The sequence below is a fragment of the Alternaria metachromatica genome, assembly GCF_023757995.1.
Source record: "Alternaria metachromatica strain BMP 0045 chromosome Unknown scaffold_22, whole genome shotgun sequence".
In the NCBI taxonomy this organism is placed as follows: Eukaryota; Fungi; Ascomycota; class Dothideomycetes; order Pleosporales; family Pleosporaceae; genus Alternaria; species Alternaria metachromatica.
The window spans coordinates 242003-259620 of record NW_026055513.1 but is presented as its reverse complement, the minus strand read 5'-3'; the positions used below and the strand labels follow the sequence as shown (position 1 = coordinate 259620).

Sequence of the window (17618 nt, the reverse complement as noted above, 5' to 3'; positions counted from 1 at the left end):
TACGTCACTGTTCCACTCCAACCGGCAACTAACGCCTATACTGCAGTGTTGTTATAGATGCTTCACGCTTAGGCAATGATGACCATTCGATCTTTGGACTCCTTGTACTTTCGACGCCTTGATTACAAAACACTGATGCACGCTGGGGTATGAAATCTATGATTACATTGTCAGACCATCACATGCTCGAGCTAGAGGAGTCACAAGAGGGCAAGTATCATGAATAATGCCTATGTCTTGTGTAGTGCAGCAGCCCCGCTCCTACAGTACGTCCTCCTCCTTGGCCATTTAACGTCACCACATGACGTTCCAAGTCTTCCCCTACACGAAACGAACGATGTGTGCCGCCCCCATATCAGCCCGAGCCCGTCTTGTTGATATTCCCATCCGCAGCCATATCAGCCATAATTTTCTTCCGTATGATGGCATTCGTCCAGTGCATCCTCGTCTGGTAATACTTGGGCACACTGTATAGGAACCAGGCAATGACCCACGAGTATCCGACCGCATACTCGAAGCGGTTCAACCACTTCGAATCGGTGCCATATCCCAGCCACTTTCGCAATTTCCTCCACTGGTGCGCCACGACCATCTCGGTGATGATAGGTAGCATCTGTGCAACGTACCAACAGGCAATACCCCAGTGGTCGCTCATGGGGACCTGCTGCCATCTAACCAGCGCATGAATGAGTCCGGATACAAAGAAGACGAGTGTGTTTTCGATCAATCGGGTTGAGATCGCACCGCGCTGCATGCCAAGCCAGCCCCTCGTCACGCACTTGATATGGCCCGTCAAGGAGTGGTAGACAAAGTTGTGCCAGTGCTTTGCCCAGTACCTTCGTACCGACCACGCGGTGCTCAGCGAACCAAAGAGACACTTGGACCACTCTTCCGGTCCGTCCAGCCCTGAGCCAACCCAAAGGACGGCGAATATACTGTGATATCCCTCATACAGCCACATGGATGAAATGCACCAGTCGAAAGTGTACATGAGCCGCCAGGATATCTCCCGTCTGCCTATGGACATCGTGATGCGGTCGAAGAAAGATAGAAGCCCCGGTCCCATATATGTGGCAGGGTCTAGAGCTCCTGGTGAGTAGTTTTCTTCGTAGTAGGTGAAGGCGCACTGCGCGGCGTAGTAGAGAGGTAATTTGAGTATGTGGTAGCCGAGGAATTCCCAGCGAGAGTAGCCGTGGCGGTGACCCATCGGTAGCACAACACCGTGCTGAACGCGAGCGCTCGGTAAGACGGGCTCGTCAGTCTTCTTGTCAGTCGCAACGTATCTCTCTTCGCTTGGCTCCTCCTTCGCCGCCGAAATTGCATCATGGGATGATTTCGGTAAAATGTGTCCCTGCTGCTCAAGCACCTGCGTGTGATTGCGATCGAATAGCACTTTGTATCCCTGCCTGACTCTCTCCTTCTTTTGGTCCCAGTCTCCCAGACTTCGCTTCTCTCGTGTGAGGACGGGCGCGAACTCCATGACGCAGACTTCGTAGCTCATGTGGACTAACCATATCAGGCAAGTTCGTCCGAATGTGTCGTCGAGGTAGTAATTCGGCGTTAAGTAGTCCGAGTGCCGAAATGCATACCATGTTGGTAGCGCGAGGGCGAGGATCGAGAGCTTGCGGTAAAAGCGTGTGGAAGGTGGGAAGGAGAGGATGTAGAGTGCCCAGAATACGGCTGTGGTGAAGCACACCACGGGTGTGATGCTGTCGGTGATGCGCCAGTTGTTCTTAACGTAGCTGCCGGGCATGGTGGGCGAGGTCGCTTCCAGATGGTCGGCAGTCGCGAGACACGTAGATGAGAAGATTGAAGCTTCCACGGCGTTAGGAGTACATATACTCAGGAATATATGAATAGCGGGGGTGTGGATTGTAAGTTTGGACGCGAGGTCGTGTGGCCCAAGGTTGGTGTTGTGGGTACCTACGTGTAGTTGCGGTAATGAGAAGATTTGTCCAATGCGCCTGCCTGCCTGTGAGAGGATCTCGTAATCGCGACTGTCGTGTCTTCGAGCAAAGGTGCATCAGTCGACGAGACAAGTAGACGCAGGCTCTCACTGCTCACTCACCTGAAGTACGCTTCGCGTGCCTTCCAATATTGGGTTCAAACTCCAATGGTGGTGTAGGTACCTTCACTGCATAGCGCGGCTCTGTCTCACCAGATCAAAGTATCCATGAGCTTCTTGTACTGACCTATAGCGTCTGCGATGCATGGAGATGAGGAAAGAAGAGAGTGTGAGGGCTATGTAGCAGCTGAAATCTGGGCGTGCACGTGTGCAGAATAGAATGTGGGTATCATGTGACCAAGGCGCAGTGGATATCAGGTGTAGCACCCCCTTCAAGGGAAATGCCGAACACCCTAGAGCCTACATTAAGATGAAAGCTTGCGAAATAGGTGACCTGACGGCGACGTAGGCTCCTAGGTGTTTACTTTTTCCCTTGTATGAGGTGGTAGGGTGGTTTGAATGGGGTTGAATGGTATTGGGTGTGCCAAAGGGCACATGGACATGGTCACGTTAATGGATGGTTCTGCGAGCCATGCAATAAAGCCGACTTTGTTCGCCTAAGGTTCATTCAAATTGCCCACTGAGGTAAGCCCTCTTTGTATCGCCTTTGCAGCTCGATCCCGATCGCATCTCTTATTCCATATTGTGCAGCTCCTGTACAGATTGCGTGATGGGATGACTGGCCGGATGTTTACTTAAGACGTTCACCTTGTGAGTCGCAGTTGATTGCGAGGGCCGGCTGCTATACAAGTAACTTTGTTAGTGCTAATTCAAGATTTATAAAGGGGCTAGGAGGTACTTACGTCGCTTACAACAAGGATATCTACCTTAGCAGCGGCGATGTCGGTGTCGTGGTGACCTAGGACAGGGACTTGGTGAGACATATTAGTATATGTAGTAGTCTCGGGGCGATGACAACGCTCCTGGCGGGATACTGCCGCAGGAGATTAGTAGGTTAAGAAGAACGAGAGTCTTGGCATGGTCCTTCGAAAGTCGTTCGATCTAATGTACAACTGGAGGGAGAAGTGAACTGATTATGCTTTCTATGCAACCACGCTAACCTAGGAAAAAACTTAACAGCCTGGAGCCTACGTTGATGTTAGATTACCTACTTTGCAAGTTTTTGTCCTAATGTAGTCTGCAGACCTGTTTAGCTTTTTTTTTCTATGTGCTGCAACCTCAGTTTGGGCCTCGTCTAGGATGCTTCTCGTGTCAGTGCTCTACACTCAGTCCAGGAATCAACAAGCCAGCTTATCGTATGGTGTAGCAGTAAGGAAAGCCACCCGCAGTGTACACCAATGGCAAACGTGCATAGTAACTGCTATAGCACCAAACCATCTCTTGATGTATGCTCCCCAGTTGGGGTTACATTGACACCGAAATGAGAATGCGGGACCGTCCGCTCCAGCTAGTAAGTCATTCAAGCATACTTCACCCAAGTCAGATATCACACATAATTTCAGACGCATCATCATCGCGTCATCCGACAAAAAGCGATCAGAAGAAAAAGGAAAGAGGAGATAACCATGGAACGCATACAGGGACAGCTGAAGATGTGTTGAGTTTCTTTGTTATTACTACGCGGTCTGCCAAGAAAGAAAAGCATACTGGCCGCATGAGGTCTATTGGCAGTCCGTTGTGTATTGTTGAGACAACACAGAGTCCCGTCTATGTTGAGGCTTCGGGTGCTGAGGCGGATGCAGCCCAGACGGACGCCCAGCCACAAGGTGTGGCGGGTGACGTTTCGAAACCAGTTCCAGATCGTGGCGCATAAAGGCTACGCGGCCTTGCAGTGTCGCAGCCATAGGATCGGGTATATGCAGAGTATGGTGTAACGCGGGTGCTGCCGTTGCTTGTGGACGCCAAGGGCGACTTGTGGTGTCATTGCGGCACCATGCGACGACGCAACGCTCTGTTGCTACTCTGAGGCATCGTGGCTGATACTTGGAGGTTTTCACATGCTGGCATACTTGTCGTGACTAGATTTGACCTTCATGTCCAAGGCGGTCTCGTGGAAGTTCCCCTCGACTCTCGATTTCCGTAGTTTCTTGACCTCAGCATCGTTCAGACGCCGGCCGATCTGGTCCTCCAGCTCCTTGCGACTAATTTTGACATTGGCCTTTTCTTCCTTGCTTGCCTTGTTTCGCGGTTTGAAGCGGGCTTGCATGCGGATGCGGAAAGTAGTGCTGAAGCTTATGTGTTCGGCGTCGCCGCGTGGCTCTGGGCCCTTGGAGGAGGATTCGTCGATGGTGAGGAACAGGTCGCGGGCAGTCTGGAGGGAGAAGGCAGAGGGATTGTCGGGCACGGGGATGACGACAAAGGTTTCTTCGGGGGAGATGGCGGTTGCGGTTGCGCTGAGGACGCCGAACTTGTCGCAGCTCAGATATCTGGACTAGATTAGCGGTGCCAGCACCATCCATGTCGTGGTTCTTTACCTTCCGTGATGGCCCTTCAGACTGAGCTGTTCTGTGCCGGCAATGCGATTCGCGACAAAGACCTGGCGCACATCGTGGGGTTCGGCCGTCGCGACATCGCCGTCGACAATGTTCTCCAGCTCGCTCGCAAAGACCTTCCCATTGGCGTCGCATGCCAGACACGTGCTCGGCGTGTCGGTGGGCAGCACAATGACTACGGGACCTGTGATGTCGCTCGGCGCATCTGCGCTCACCCAAGAGTCGTCATGCTCGGCTTCGGCAGGCGCGCTCGTGGTGAGCTGCTTCGAGGGTTTTTCGTCGGCGTCGTAGGGGTCGGCAACTTTTCTGCGCTTCTTGACCTTCTTGTCGCCTTTGAAGTGCAGGGCTTTGGGCATGGCGATGGCGTTGTTGGTCGTCGCAATCAGGCGTCGGAGGTGAGAGATCGGAGCTGGCCGAGGCTGCAGCAAATCAGGCAGGTGCAGTCGAGGTGCGGACCAGATGAGACCTACCGCGCACTACCGCATCACGATAAAGTCGCAGTACCGACTACGTAGTGAATACCATCACATAACTGTATCTTGCTAGACGACTAACATGGCCAACGCTAATGCTGCAGTCAACCAGAGCGCCGTCGCCGTGGGTCTTGACGCCCTGAAGAATAGTGAGTGGTAGCTGTATGGTTGTGACTCAGCTTGGCTGATAATGCTCCAGATGATGTAGATTTCTCGCTACTTGAAGAGGCCTTTGGCTCTTCTAGCTTGGGAATCATTGTGGTAAAGGATCTCCCGTCCAAGTTCCATGAGCTGCGACATAAACTACTATCGTACGCCTCTGCTCTTGGAAACTTACCAGAGGACGAATTGGGTAAGCGCCACTAATTAATTGTACATCTGAAAGACTACTGACATGTCACTAGTCAAGCTCGAATCTCCAGCATCCAAGTGGCTGGTTGGCTGGTCTTGCGGAAAGGAGACGCTCAAAGATGGCAAATACGACACTCTCAAGGGCTCCTACTACGTCAACTGTGCCAGCGGATTCGAAGAGCAGCAGAAGACGGTTGCTGAAAAGTACCCCTCCTTCCCAGAGTACACCGCGCCGAATGTGTGGCCATCTCAAGAGCTTCTCCCAGGCTTCGAGGAGACTTTCCGAGAGCTATGTACTCTCATCATCGACATAGCTGCTTTGGTTGCTCGTGCCTGCGACAAGTATGCTGAAGCCAATATCGATGGCTACCAAAAGGGATACCTCGAGCATCTAGTCAAGACAAGTGTCTCCACCAAGGCCAGGCTGCTGCACTACTTCCCCAGTCCCTCGCCCGCCCCCAACACACCCAGCGGTGACGAAGACGACTGGTGTGCGACCCATCTCGATCATGGATGTCTGACCGGTCTGACATCTGCCATGTTTGTCGACGAGGCTACCAATCCGCCCAAAACAGGTGCATCATTCTCGCCCCTACAAGAACTGGATCGCTCACCGGACCCCAAGGCGGGTCTCTACATCCACTCCCGTACCGGAAACGTCACAAAGGTCAGCATACCTCGAGACTGTCTCGCGTTCCAAACAGGCGAAGCGCTCGAGATCATCACACAGGGCAAGTTCAAAGCCGTTCCCCACTTCGTGAGAGGCGCGGCAACTGGGGGAAAGGTAGCGAGGAACACATTGGCAGTGTTCACCCAGCCGAACCTGTGGGACAAGGTTGACGACAAGAGAGACTTTGCAACTTTTGCCAAGGAGATTGTTGAGAAGAACCACTAGGGCTGAAGCGGTCATTGTGTAGCGACTTCGCAGATCAGTAAATAGATAAGATGTAGTAAGATTACATCAGGCATCTCACCTGCTCATCTTACACGGTGCCAAGCTCCCACATCATTTAGCCCAAGGTACCCGTGGACCTGAGTTGGCGGAGTTCTCCAAGAACGGCTGCATGCTGACAGATGGTATTTTGGTATTTGGGGGTTGTCAGAATCCCATGCAGCCTCCAGGCTTGGCCTGACAGCTGTGGCTCGTCACGACGCCAGCGCTAGCACCTGTACCGTCGAAGCTGAAGAGCCTCATTTCGGCCGCCCACGCACGCATAATCCAACGCGTCGTCGTCTACGCACGCCATCGTCGTCGCAGCGCGCTAGGAGACGGCGATGATACGCGCTACACACATTGCGCGGCCTCGAAAGTTGAAACACACAAAACAGCGGCTGTCATCTAATCTACGTCGACGATCCCGCCCTGCACTGTCAGCCGCCAACCAAACGTGGAGGGTGGGTACAGACGCTGCGTTGGGCCCGAACTTTGCGCCACACGTCCAGTCATGGCGGGCATGCGACTCTGCACGTCGGCACCTCTGCGCAACCTCAGGCATCTTTCCCGCCCTCGCCACAGCCGTGCCAACACACTCGCTATATTCGTTTTCTTGAGTGCAGTGCCGGCTTCCGGTTGGCGCGTCGTCGGCCACCGCCACAGCGAATTGCCCATGCAGAGGCTTGATGCCAAGACACTGAAGGCCTGAAACCGGTGGGGTCTATTCACCATCCACCGACGAATATTACGCGGCCACCCATGCTGGCTCGGCGCTTGTTCCCCCTTTCAGCCCCAACGCCAATTACACGGCCAAAAATCCCTATTCCTTCTCGACGCATCTCTATCATGCCAAGAAAGCGTATCCGAGATGCCGTCTTTGCATGGGGGAACTTGCTTGCACCCTTGCATTCCACTTAACCTCCTTCTTGGTTCGATCCAACCCACACCAATGCAGCCTCTATAGCTGTCACTGTCGCTCATTTTTCTTCCTTCTCTTGGTCTTCCTATCATTTCTTGGGCCTGTTTTCCCACCATCAGTCGTTGAGTCGTCTGCATGCATATGTCTTTCCTAGCAAAGGCCCCGTTATCGCTTGCGCGCGCCACCATCTCGAGCCTTGCTACTCCTCTGGAACCCGCCGCTGGTCCTGGCAAAATGGCTTCCAACAACCGCCAGAATGTTACCTGGGTCGAGGTATGTAGTTATGATATGGTACGACAGACATCTACTAACATGTATAGGGTGTTCGCGGAGTTGCGTCCTTCTGGGTCGTCGTAACACATTTATGCAGGGCTTGGGACTACAGCCTGTGGTCGCCACGAGACAACGAAAATGCAGCACCCCAACTACTGCAGCTACCTTTCCTCCGATTACCATTCCAAGGCCGTATTGGAGTCACAATGTTCGCCTTCCTCACCGGTTACGTATGCGCCATCAAACCACTCCGACAGGCCAAATCCGGAAACATCCCAGCTGCGCTTGAGACACTGGGCAAATCTGCTTTCCGCCGTCCACCGAGGCTGATTATGCCTGCGACTATTGCCCTGGTCATTGCGTGGTTCTTTGCCCAGCTGGGTGCTTTCGAGGTTGCGCACCTTAGCGACTCCCACTGGTTCCGCCGTTCCGTCCCTACCAACATTGGTGGTCTTGACACGGAAATCCCACGCTTGATCAAGAACTTCCAGACCTCATGGTCCGGCGCCAACAACGAATACGACGACCACCAGTGGGCTCTCTTGCCTCTGCTGCAGGGGGCTTTCCTCATCTACGTTCTCTTGTTCGCCACCGTTTTCATGAAGTTCCGCATGCGCCTCTTCACCTGCATGGTTCTGTTTCTGTGGTACTGGATGCGCACCAGCCCGGAGAAGGGTATGTATAGATATCTGAGTTCTTTGACTCTTAGCTGACATCGTTAGAAACGTTTGAGTGCCAATTCCTCTACGGTGTCATCCTCTGCGACCTCGGCTCCGAGAAAAGCTTCCGCGAATTCGTCAACAGCCGCGTAAAGGCCCGCCGCATCGCGACCGCATTCCTCATCCTCCTCGGCTGGTACGTGGCGTGCTACCCCGGCGAGCACTGGGAGTGGTCGACTTGGTCTGTTCAGCTCAAGAACATCGGAGACTGGATCATTCCTCAAGGCGCGGCAAGCTACCCCAAGCGCTGGACAGCCATCGGATGGGATCTGATGGTCACTGGAATCTGGCTATCGCCTTCTCTGCAGAGCATGTTCTCGAACAAGCTTTTCATGTGGGTTGGCCGCAACAGTTTCGCCGTGTACCTTACCCACGGAACGGTCATGAAGGTCGGCCTCGCGCGCCTGATCTACGGATTCAGCACTGCACCTTACCACGTCGAACAGCCAAAGGACGGCCAGGGCGAGGCCATCGAGCACTACATTCCCCGGTCTACCAACTGGTTCGTCTGGGCCCTCGCTATCCCCATCTTCTTCGTCGTCGAGTACACCATCGCCCATCTCTGGACCACCTACGTGGACGCACAGTGCGCGAAAGCCACCAAGTGGCTCGAGGACAAGATGTTTGAGAAGAACGAGGATGAGAAGCACGGCGCCGCCAACATGGCTTAAACCAACACAATGCGCAATATTTCAAGCATCAGGAGTTACAGATGAGAACCTCCTGCTCGATTTCCCTTGTTATCGGATTTTCATTTTTGGGTTACGATTTCCTTTGTCGGTTTCATCATCATCTGCGGATACCAATATTCGTCGCATTTCATGGAGTTTTTGGTGTCGAAGACAACAATCATCATAAAGCATAGAGCTTTCTTTAGATGAAGCGAATGTCCTCGTGTTGCAACGACAAGATATATGCGACACTGTTTAGCGTAGCGAATAGCGAGTCGAAAGTTCACCAAATTATCTAATTCAAACAACACATCAACTCCAACATATCTGCGCGATCCTCTTGCCAACGTGTTCTCATCTCAGCAGTAGCATCCGATCTTCATTACTGCGCGGTGAGACTGGAATTCCCCGCAGATCACAAACCCACGCAGCGATCCCAAATCTTGGCCGCCTCATTATGGAAAGTATCGCAAGCAACGAATCGTGAGCCCGAACAAATCAAATCAAATCAAATCAAAAGACCGAGTAATTACGCCATTGCAATCCCCTCCCCGCTCTCACCTCTTCCCGTCAAGGCTCAAAAACCCCTTCCCTAATCCAATCTCCGCCTTTCCCCAATGGCCTCCATCGCAATCCTTCAATGACGTACACTTCCCTGCACGTCTGCGCAGGACCCTCTTTCCCGCAGGAGCACTCTGGCCCACTCTAGGGCGACCAAGAAATCCACAAGACATCACGAGCCACATGCACAACTTGTTAAGCTTATTGCCAAGCTCGCTGCTAAAATGCCGCGAAGCTGCGAGGGGGGCCTTTAGCCACAAAGGGTCTTCTTGGCGGAGGTTGGAACCGGCTGCTGCCGATTATTACCACTAGCTGTGGCGGTGGGTGTTGTGTATGCGTGTGAGGGTGTGCGAGAGAATGCATGGTGCCGTGCGTGGCAGTGGGCGCGTGATGTTGTTGGTCTGGAGGAGGGATGAGAGTGCCTTTCTGGCGCATGGCCTGTGGTATTCCCATCGTCCGCTGTGATCACGCATCTGGAAGGTTGTGGGGGGCAGTAAGAACAGGGATGCATAGGCTTGCGCTCCTTTGCGGCCTAGGCGGAACAGACCCTGCGATGGGTTTTCTACCGAACGACGCTCTCGATGGAGTTTTTTGCTCAACGACGTCATCTCCCTTTCTCCGCTTTCGCTAACGCGGAGAATGTCCTCTTGTAGATTGAGACGGTCCGTACGGGTATATTGACGGTCGTATAGTGGGCCGTCGCATTATCCCGTACTTCTTCGTTACGCGCCGATGCGATGACCAGGACGTGTCTTGGGTACTTGGCGGATGAGGTTTCGCATGGTTTCAGCTGCCTGAGCAGTTGCATGGGAGTCTGAATGGACTCCGATGTTGAGGAAAGGAACGCGCGTAGTTTGCTGAGTGAGATTTGGCCGCGTATGACCTGGCCTTGTTCATGGCATCTTCGTACAATAATTGTACAACACCGGCGAATGTCTCGCTGCAAAGATGAGCTCTGAAGGGGTAAATGGCGACTAATGAATGACCAGGAAGCTTTCTAAGAAAACAGACCACGATATGCAGGCCAGAAGGGAACATCATTTCAGACGCACGAGGAAGTAAACATTTAGAGAATAGGTGTATACTCACCTAAGCTTAGTTACATACGTTCCTCTCTCCGCAGTGTCTCATACGTCCAACACTCATCTCTCTCTCCTCTTCCCGTTTCCTCATGATGCCTTCTCTCGATCCATCAGCCTCTCAATGCCAATACTTGGAACCACCGTAAAAAGTCCTACCATATATTTGGCCCCGCGGGTTTATACTGGGTAGTCGTCTCTGCTGCGGGTTACTGGTGTAATATCTGCGATCTCCGCCTTCTGGCATTATGGGAGGAAGTCTGAAGGCATTTTTTGGTAGTTCAAATAGTCTGTCGCTTCGATAATGTACTTCGTATGGACTAGGCATCTTCGGTTGCGAGATGTATGTGTTGAAGCTTGATGGCTGTTTGGTAGTAGTTATCTGTAGGTGTTGCTTAGGGATGGGGTATGGGGTAGAAGGCTTTGGTAGATCAAGGGACTTGTATGATTGCTTAGTGGCTTGCTTTGGGTATCGTGGACTATGGACTGTGGACTGTGGTATAAGAGAGGTAAGAGAAACATCGCCGCGACGTTTTATACGCCTGGCTTCTTCAATACCGCAGCATAGAAGAGGACTGCGATGACTGCTCGCGTGAGGTATGTCGCAGCTACGTGTATGTTAACAGCTCTACATGTCTCTTATTGAAATCACCGAGGGCTGCTTTGTTGGCAATTTCGGTTTGGACAGGCAGCTCTTAGAACAGATACAACGCGATATTTTGGTGAGACAGGATCAGTAGATTCGAAGCACGTAAAGGTAGACATTTAGATAATGCAGGTGTGTATTAACTCATTCAAGCTAAGTTACATACATTCTTCTCCTCGGTTCACCACACGTCCAGAACTCATTCCTTTCTCTTCTTCCTGCCTCCTCACAGTTCATCACTCCATCACCTCCAACCATATCTCCAAGTGCCGTTCATGATGCTCCTCTCATCTCTCGCCCATATCTGGCCCCGCGTGTTCATACGGGGTAGTCGTCTCGGTCTCGACCCGTTAAAGTCTCCTCTATCCCCTCGGAATCCCGGCATCATGGGAGGAAGTCTGAGACCCTGCCTTGGCATTTCACTCAGGTTGTGGCGGGGATAAGCAGCTCGGCCTTCATAAGGGTTGATGGGCATTTTTTGGTCGCTGGAAGGCTACCTGGGAAGGTAGGCGTACTGTGGCTGAATGTGAGTTTGGTGTCGCTATGTGTGGTTGCTTTCTGGGTATGAGTAACGAGACTTCGGTCGATGGAGTAAATTGTATGCTGGCTTGGTTGCTTGCTTTGTGTACTGTGGATTGCGATATGAAGAAGGTTAGAAAAGCATCGCAGCGGCGATATATATGCCTGTCTTCATTCAATATTGCAGTGCGCATGAGAATCGCAACCACTGCTGGCGAAAGGTGTGTTGTAAACATATAGCAATGTGTATGCTCGTAGCTCTCCACGTACTCGGGTCAGGTTATTAAGGGCTGCTTCAAACAGTACTTGACACGGCGCCTTGTGTTCGTACGGACACGTCGGGATATTCAGTGAAGCCTTATACGATGCTTGACTATTCGAAGCACGTTTGCTCAATATCCAACAACGTGTTTCCCTTCCTTCAATGTTCTTACTAGCAGAGTGAACTGGAAAGACAACGTAGCAACCTCGCAACACTAAGATGACGGGTTGAAGATGACTACAGATGTTGAGCGCTCTTGGGGGTCACGAAGAGAAGCTAAGTAAAGAACGACCTCCACATAGATAGAATCTCACAGTAGCAACGAGTTTCGAGAACTAGAGAAGCATAAAATGACATAGTTTCATATCATTTGCACAACAAAGCATTCTTCTTTCTTTCCACTGTCCAAGTAAAACCTTCAAACATGTAGACCTCATCACATCTCCTTTCCTTCAACCCCTCGACTTCCCATCTACCTTGGAGGTCCAGGCCCCAACCACATCCCCGATGCGCTCCACCCATACCCCTGTCCGCCTCCCCCGGGGTAATCTCTTGGCCCATACGATGATGAGCCTGGGGGAAACATGCCAGGAAACTGCGTTCGAGGACCAGGCAGAGGTCCCCGAGAAAAGTCATGCTGTCCGCTGTAACGAAACTGTTGATCTTGCTGGTGTTGTCTGAAGTATTCCGCGTTCCTTCTCCAGTCTTCGAAGGGGTCTCGTGGCATGTTTATTGGGTTTGCTGGGTAATGGGACTTGGTAATAGTGTACTGTGTTGTGTTGATTGGTTGGCTTGAGTATAGTAATAGAGGAGTTTTGCTTTGGATGTTGGAGTGTAGAGAGTAAGGAGGAGGTTTTGCGAAAGGCTTTATATGCCACATTGTTAGTGAAGAGTGTTGGACGCGCAACGAATGTAATATAGGCGGTTGTGCTGTGAACTCAATCGTTGCTACCCATCAAGATGTGTAGCAGAGGGTTGTAGAACGAGGTGACGTTGTATAGAGATAGAGAGGACGCGAAGTAAGCTTTGACACAGCGTCTATATCGGTAGAAGCGTGCCCCCACCTTGCACACGAAAAAGACTGAACAGTTCTGCAGACTACATCAACATAAAGATATGCAAGATAGGTAGCCTAGCATTGATGTAGGCTCTAGTGTCTTCAGTGTTTTTTTGAGTTGACGTGCCCTTTCCCTTCCAGGGTTCATACTCTCAATCAAGTGATGTGACAAACCCTCACCTCAGCTATGCACCGCCTTGCACTTTTTTGCCTTGCAATCCCCTTTATCCATCATATACCTTCTGTTATTTTCAATCTCGCAAACCCAATACCCATCCTCTTGAAAGTGGCGTCTCATATGCTTCCCCCATTCATCGTCGTCCATGGCTCCAGCCCATACACCCTCGTACTCCCAACAAATCAGACAGCTACGCCTTTCAGCTCCATAGTTTATGCTAGCCGGTAGGTGTGATTTGAGTATGAAGGAACATGAAAGTCCTTGATATGTCGGCCAATCTTGAAAGTACGATTGGGGGTGGGACAACTTGACTGAAATGCCACAGTGTGGGCACTTGTGCTGATCTTCGTGAGGCGAGTAGAGTGGCTTGGTTTCCGCATGGCGTATAGCGAAAGCTCCGGGACAGAAACCAGGGTTCATACCGAGAAGGTGTTTGATGCACATTGACCAGGTCCGTTTCTTCTGGCGACAAGGCAGCTTCGGTAGTATGCGAGCGCATATTGCGGGTGCATGTATTTTTCGACTCTGTGTTTTTCCGGAACCAGCGTGTAGGATCTCAGTCTGGCCTTCTCGCAGTTCAATCGTCTTGTCAAGGGTACCGTGCGGTTCTAGGCCATTTCGCCGTTCAATTTCGAAACCACGCGCGTCTTCGTTATTCTCGATGTATGCATTTGATACACGCACTCCAACATCCGGACGCTCGCCTTGCAAAAGCTCATCCTCTTCTTCGGGACCTTCGCCATCAAGTCCGTCCTGAAATCCAGAGTCTTCTTGAGCGTATACCTCATCATAGTCATTTGGTCCAGCACCTTCGTGTGCGAGCCAATATGCTACGCGAATGGCACTTCCTCTGCGTTCTGCTGGGGTACTGAGATATGTGGTTCTGCGGATAGGGGTGGTGTAGTGGGATGAATGACCGGGAGTCGATGAGTAGGGTGGTGGAGGACTCCGGATAACGTCCATGGCAACGGCTTGGTTTGATCTTCTCGATCCTTGAAGATGCATTCCTAGGCTTTAGTAGATGCGAAGCCGAGGGAAGGCGAATATCTTATGGAGGATATCAGTTGTTTCATGGCGGGGTCAGTGATGTAATGTGCGCGAAACCCGTATGGGACAGGTCGCTTGAAGCGAATATGTCTACCATGGTACATCCGGACGATGTATCTTATCTCTCCAATGCAGTCCCTTCCAATCCCCTCTTATCTCAATCCACGCGTCTAACCCCCACAACTCTATTCAACCTAGCCTCCACCCCTTCAAGCACCCCCCTCAAATCTTCAACATCTCTCCCAATATCCGACACCATACTAAACACCTGGCCCACTTCATGCGCCGTCCGCCTACCCTCCACTCTACTCAACACTGTACTGAGGTTAATCACATCGGCCTTCCTCCGCACCCACAACCATCGACGTTGAAGATCGCAGTTGGCGTATTCCAAACCCAGACGATTGCTATTGCGCATGTGACTAGCTGGGGGAGAATCATCGTCATCGGAGTGCGGGTGATATTGCGCTGCATATGGCGATTTCTCTGAGGGAAAAGGCGAAGATTGAGTGGACCATTGCGCCGAGTCCTGGGATTGGTATTCTGGTTTCAGAAAGGGATACTCGAGATCTCGGAACTTTTGGATCAGGTCGCGGATGGTAACGCGCATTACGGTTAATGCTTCTTCTTCGCCGCTTGAGCGCATACTCTGCATGTCGCGGTCGAAGTGCATAGTTCTTCTTTTGCCGCCTCCCCTCCCTCGTCTGCCTCTTTTTCGACTCTCGTTCCCGGTCTTACCACTGCCGTAGTACTCTTCGGAATCACTTCTTGCGCTGGGACCGTGACTTTGGTCTCTCCTTAAGTTCCTCAGTCTTTTTCTCACTCTTCTCAGATGCCTTCTTTCTTCCAATAGTGCTTGCTTCAGACTTGACAACATATTTTTGATCTCTTGTGGTGCGGCATTAAAGGTTGCTAGATTCGACCAGGAGACCTTGAGTAGGGTGGCAAGCGTAAAGGTAAAGGAGATGAAGCCGAAGATGGTCGATATCATGGATAGTGGGGAGAAGGCTGTGTGGGATATTGTCACACCCATCTCGCAGTCTATGTCGCCTGAGGGATCAGTGCTAGTAGTGCTGAGTAAGCCTGGTTCGTGGAAGGTGGAGGTTGTGGTACAGTTGCAAGTCGTCGATGAATTGGACCAATGGGCGCCTACGCAACAAGATGTGTTTGTTTGGGTTCTGGTTGCACGGAAATGTCGGAAGCAGGCGTTGTCTACGTCTGCAAGACATCTTCGGCCTGAAATTGTTTCCAAACGTCACGATTTGATCAGGGCAGGTCCCCACGGTCGCTGGCGCCGACCCAATCACCTGTAAGCGGAAATAGACTGACTGATGCTATGGTCAGCCAAGCTGACACATTCAAGTACGATGGAAATGACTTTCTTCCTTTTGATCGAGCGTGTTTGTGAGACCGACAGATTTGACCACAGTGCCGTTTGCTGTCTTTGCAATATCATATGGAAGCAGTGTTGGGCCAGGGTGACAAGCGAAAACCGCGTCTTTGCATGTCTACATTCGCTCTTGCGAATTTGTTCCATGGCACATACTACCAGGTATCGTACACTTTTATATATACACACGTCTAGAACTTGTAGACCTGGTCCTTGCTGTAGCCAAGCTCCTTCAGCATTCCGTCAAGCTCGCCCTGGTCGGACGGGCTCTTCTTGCCTCCGCTGATAGCCTTGTACATGCCTGGTGGTCCACACACGAACAGCTTGATCTTTTCGCCTTCCTTGGGCTCAGGCAGAACAGTCTTCAAGAGCTCCTTGGTAACGTGTCCCTTGCCGCCTTGCCATGACTCAGGTGGGTTGTCCAGAACGTAGAAAGCGCGGAAGCGCTGGGGGTATGTGTTCTCCAACTCTTCCCACTCGCGCTTCAACAGAATGTCCTCCTCTGAAACGTTGCCGTAGATGAGCGTAACCTTGGTCTTGTCCTCGGGGTTGCGGAAGATGTGTCGTGCTGTTTGCCACATGGGTGTGATACCGGTGCCACCAGCGATCAGGGCAATGTGCTCGTGCATGTTGGGCTGTGAAAGAGGATTTGATGTCAGTGCTTGTCTCACAACTAGAGTTCGAGGAGGCTCGTACCTTCCATTGGAACTTGGGGATAGGTCCCTTGATGTCTAGCCGTTGGCCTGGCTCCATGTTGTGCATGTGCTGAGACATGGGGCCGTTGGGGTAGGCCTTGATGATGAAGTCGACGGAGCCCTTCTGGTCCACGTCGCTAATCGGGGTGTATGGTCGGATAACTGGCTTCTGCATCTCGGGGCCCTTGTACTTGGTGATAACGGCCGCTATATCCAGTCAGCATGTGCGGTGATTAAGCCATTCTGACAATAGACATACATGCGACAGGCAGTCCGCTCTCCATGTCCTCCTCCGGCAGCTTGAAGCGCAGCTTCTTGGTGTTGTGATTGACAACCTCGATGTTCTCCAGCGCAAGCGAGACGAAGCCCTGGTCGCCTCCAGTGAAGGCCTTCTTGACGGCGCCGGTGGAAGAGGGGATCTTGTTGGCTTCTTCTGATGGCGGCGCATTGCCCTTCTGTCCTGACGGCGCGTCGCCGCCCCTCATGAACAAGTAAGCACCGGCGAGACCGGCAGCGCCGATACCCGTGTAGAGAATGCCATTGTTGCCGCTCTTGGGCGCCTCAGATGCGTAACGGCGGACTTGCTATTTTCTGTCAACCTCCAAAACTGACATTGGCGATTTGTAATCTCAAATCAGACGGAAATGTGAGCGCATACCTGGTGCAGCGTCTTGGCTGGGCGGAATACCTGTCTGGCAAACATGGCGAGACGAATTGGTATGAGAGGAGGGGAATGAGGATAGAATTGAGGTGTCTGGAAGAACAAGCGTTATCCGGGTGCAGGTGCTAACGATGGAGCTCATCGTACGCTAGCGCCAAGCAGTAAACGTCATCGCTCTTTTGCCGGCCCGTCCGAACTCAACCCTCATCCGTCTTCCAGTGCATCTTCAACAGTAGTGCGACAGTCCATGCTATGCTCATCATGTCTGATTGAATATCACTGAGACTCTCCACGGAATATCATACAGCGGTATTCTGTACTCCATACAGCACCTATGGTAGAGGACGAGAAAGACCGCTCCGCCCGGGATCCATCAGCGACAGATTGAGCATGTTTCTTCGGCACCTCGAGGGAGGGACACAATGCGCGGCACTAAGCTTCAACTGAACCGTATACACACTAGCTATCTCGCGAGATGCTGACTGACGAGGCCTCTGGAGATCCTGTCGGCTATGCAGGACTGCAAGCAATATGGCGAGGCATCACATCGCAGACGCCCCAGCACGTAACCCGGACCTGTCGCGCCACGTTCGCGGAAGCCTGTGTCGAAATCGCCATCAGCACGATATTTGTTCAGGCTGAACGCGTTGCATGTTTAACAATACCGGACGGACCAGATTGACATTGTCGCATTGTGCTGTTCACAATGGGTCAGCTGCTCATGC

General features: G+C 52.0%; 5 protein-coding genes across 5 annotated transcripts; 2 read left to right on the top strand and 3 right to left on the bottom strand.

Annotated features, from left to right (window-relative positions):
• Positions 1-355: 355 nt before the first annotated feature.
• J4E83_008126 (uncharacterized protein) lies at positions 356-1753 on the bottom strand (the record flags this gene model as incomplete). Its single annotated transcript, XM_049335023.1, has 1 exon — positions 356-1753. The coding sequence occupies one exon, from the start codon at positions 1751-1753 to the stop codon at positions 356-358; it is 1398 nt and encodes a 465-aa protein (XP_049185867.1).
• Positions 1754-3959: 2206 nt separating this feature from the next.
• On the bottom strand, positions 3960-4814 carry J4E83_008125 (uncharacterized protein; the record flags this gene model as incomplete). Its single annotated transcript, XM_049335022.1, has 2 exons — positions 3960-4392; positions 4441-4814. The coding sequence occupies 2 exons, from the start codon at positions 4812-4814 to the stop codon at positions 3960-3962; spliced, it is 807 nt and encodes a 268-aa protein (XP_049185866.1).
• Positions 4815-5013: 199 nt separating this feature from the next.
• J4E83_008124 (uncharacterized protein) lies at positions 5014-6177 on the top strand (the record flags this gene model as incomplete). The annotated part of the gene is made up of 3 exons (XM_049335021.1): positions 5014-5080; positions 5131-5283; positions 5336-6177. 3 exons carry the CDS (start codon positions 5014-5016, stop codon positions 6175-6177), a joined length of 1062 nt encoding a protein of 353 aa, XP_049185865.1.
• A 1192-nt stretch (positions 6178-7369) lies between these two features.
• Positions 7370-8798, top strand: J4E83_008123 (uncharacterized protein; the record flags this gene model as incomplete). Its single annotated transcript, XM_049335020.1, has 3 exons — positions 7370-7408; positions 7456-8083; positions 8131-8798. The coding sequence occupies 3 exons, from the start codon at positions 7370-7372 to the stop codon at positions 8796-8798; spliced, it is 1335 nt and encodes a 444-aa protein (XP_049185864.1).
• A 6930-nt stretch (positions 8799-15728) lies between these two features.
• MCR1 (NADH-cytochrome b5 reductase) lies at positions 15729-16935 on the bottom strand (the record flags this gene model as incomplete). The annotated part of the gene is made up of 4 exons (XM_049335019.1): positions 15729-16172; positions 16234-16439; positions 16492-16816; positions 16891-16935. The coding sequence occupies 4 exons, from the start codon at positions 16933-16935 to the stop codon at positions 15729-15731; spliced, it is 1020 nt and encodes a 339-aa protein (XP_049185863.1).
• Between the last annotated feature and the right edge of the window lie 683 nt (positions 16936-17618).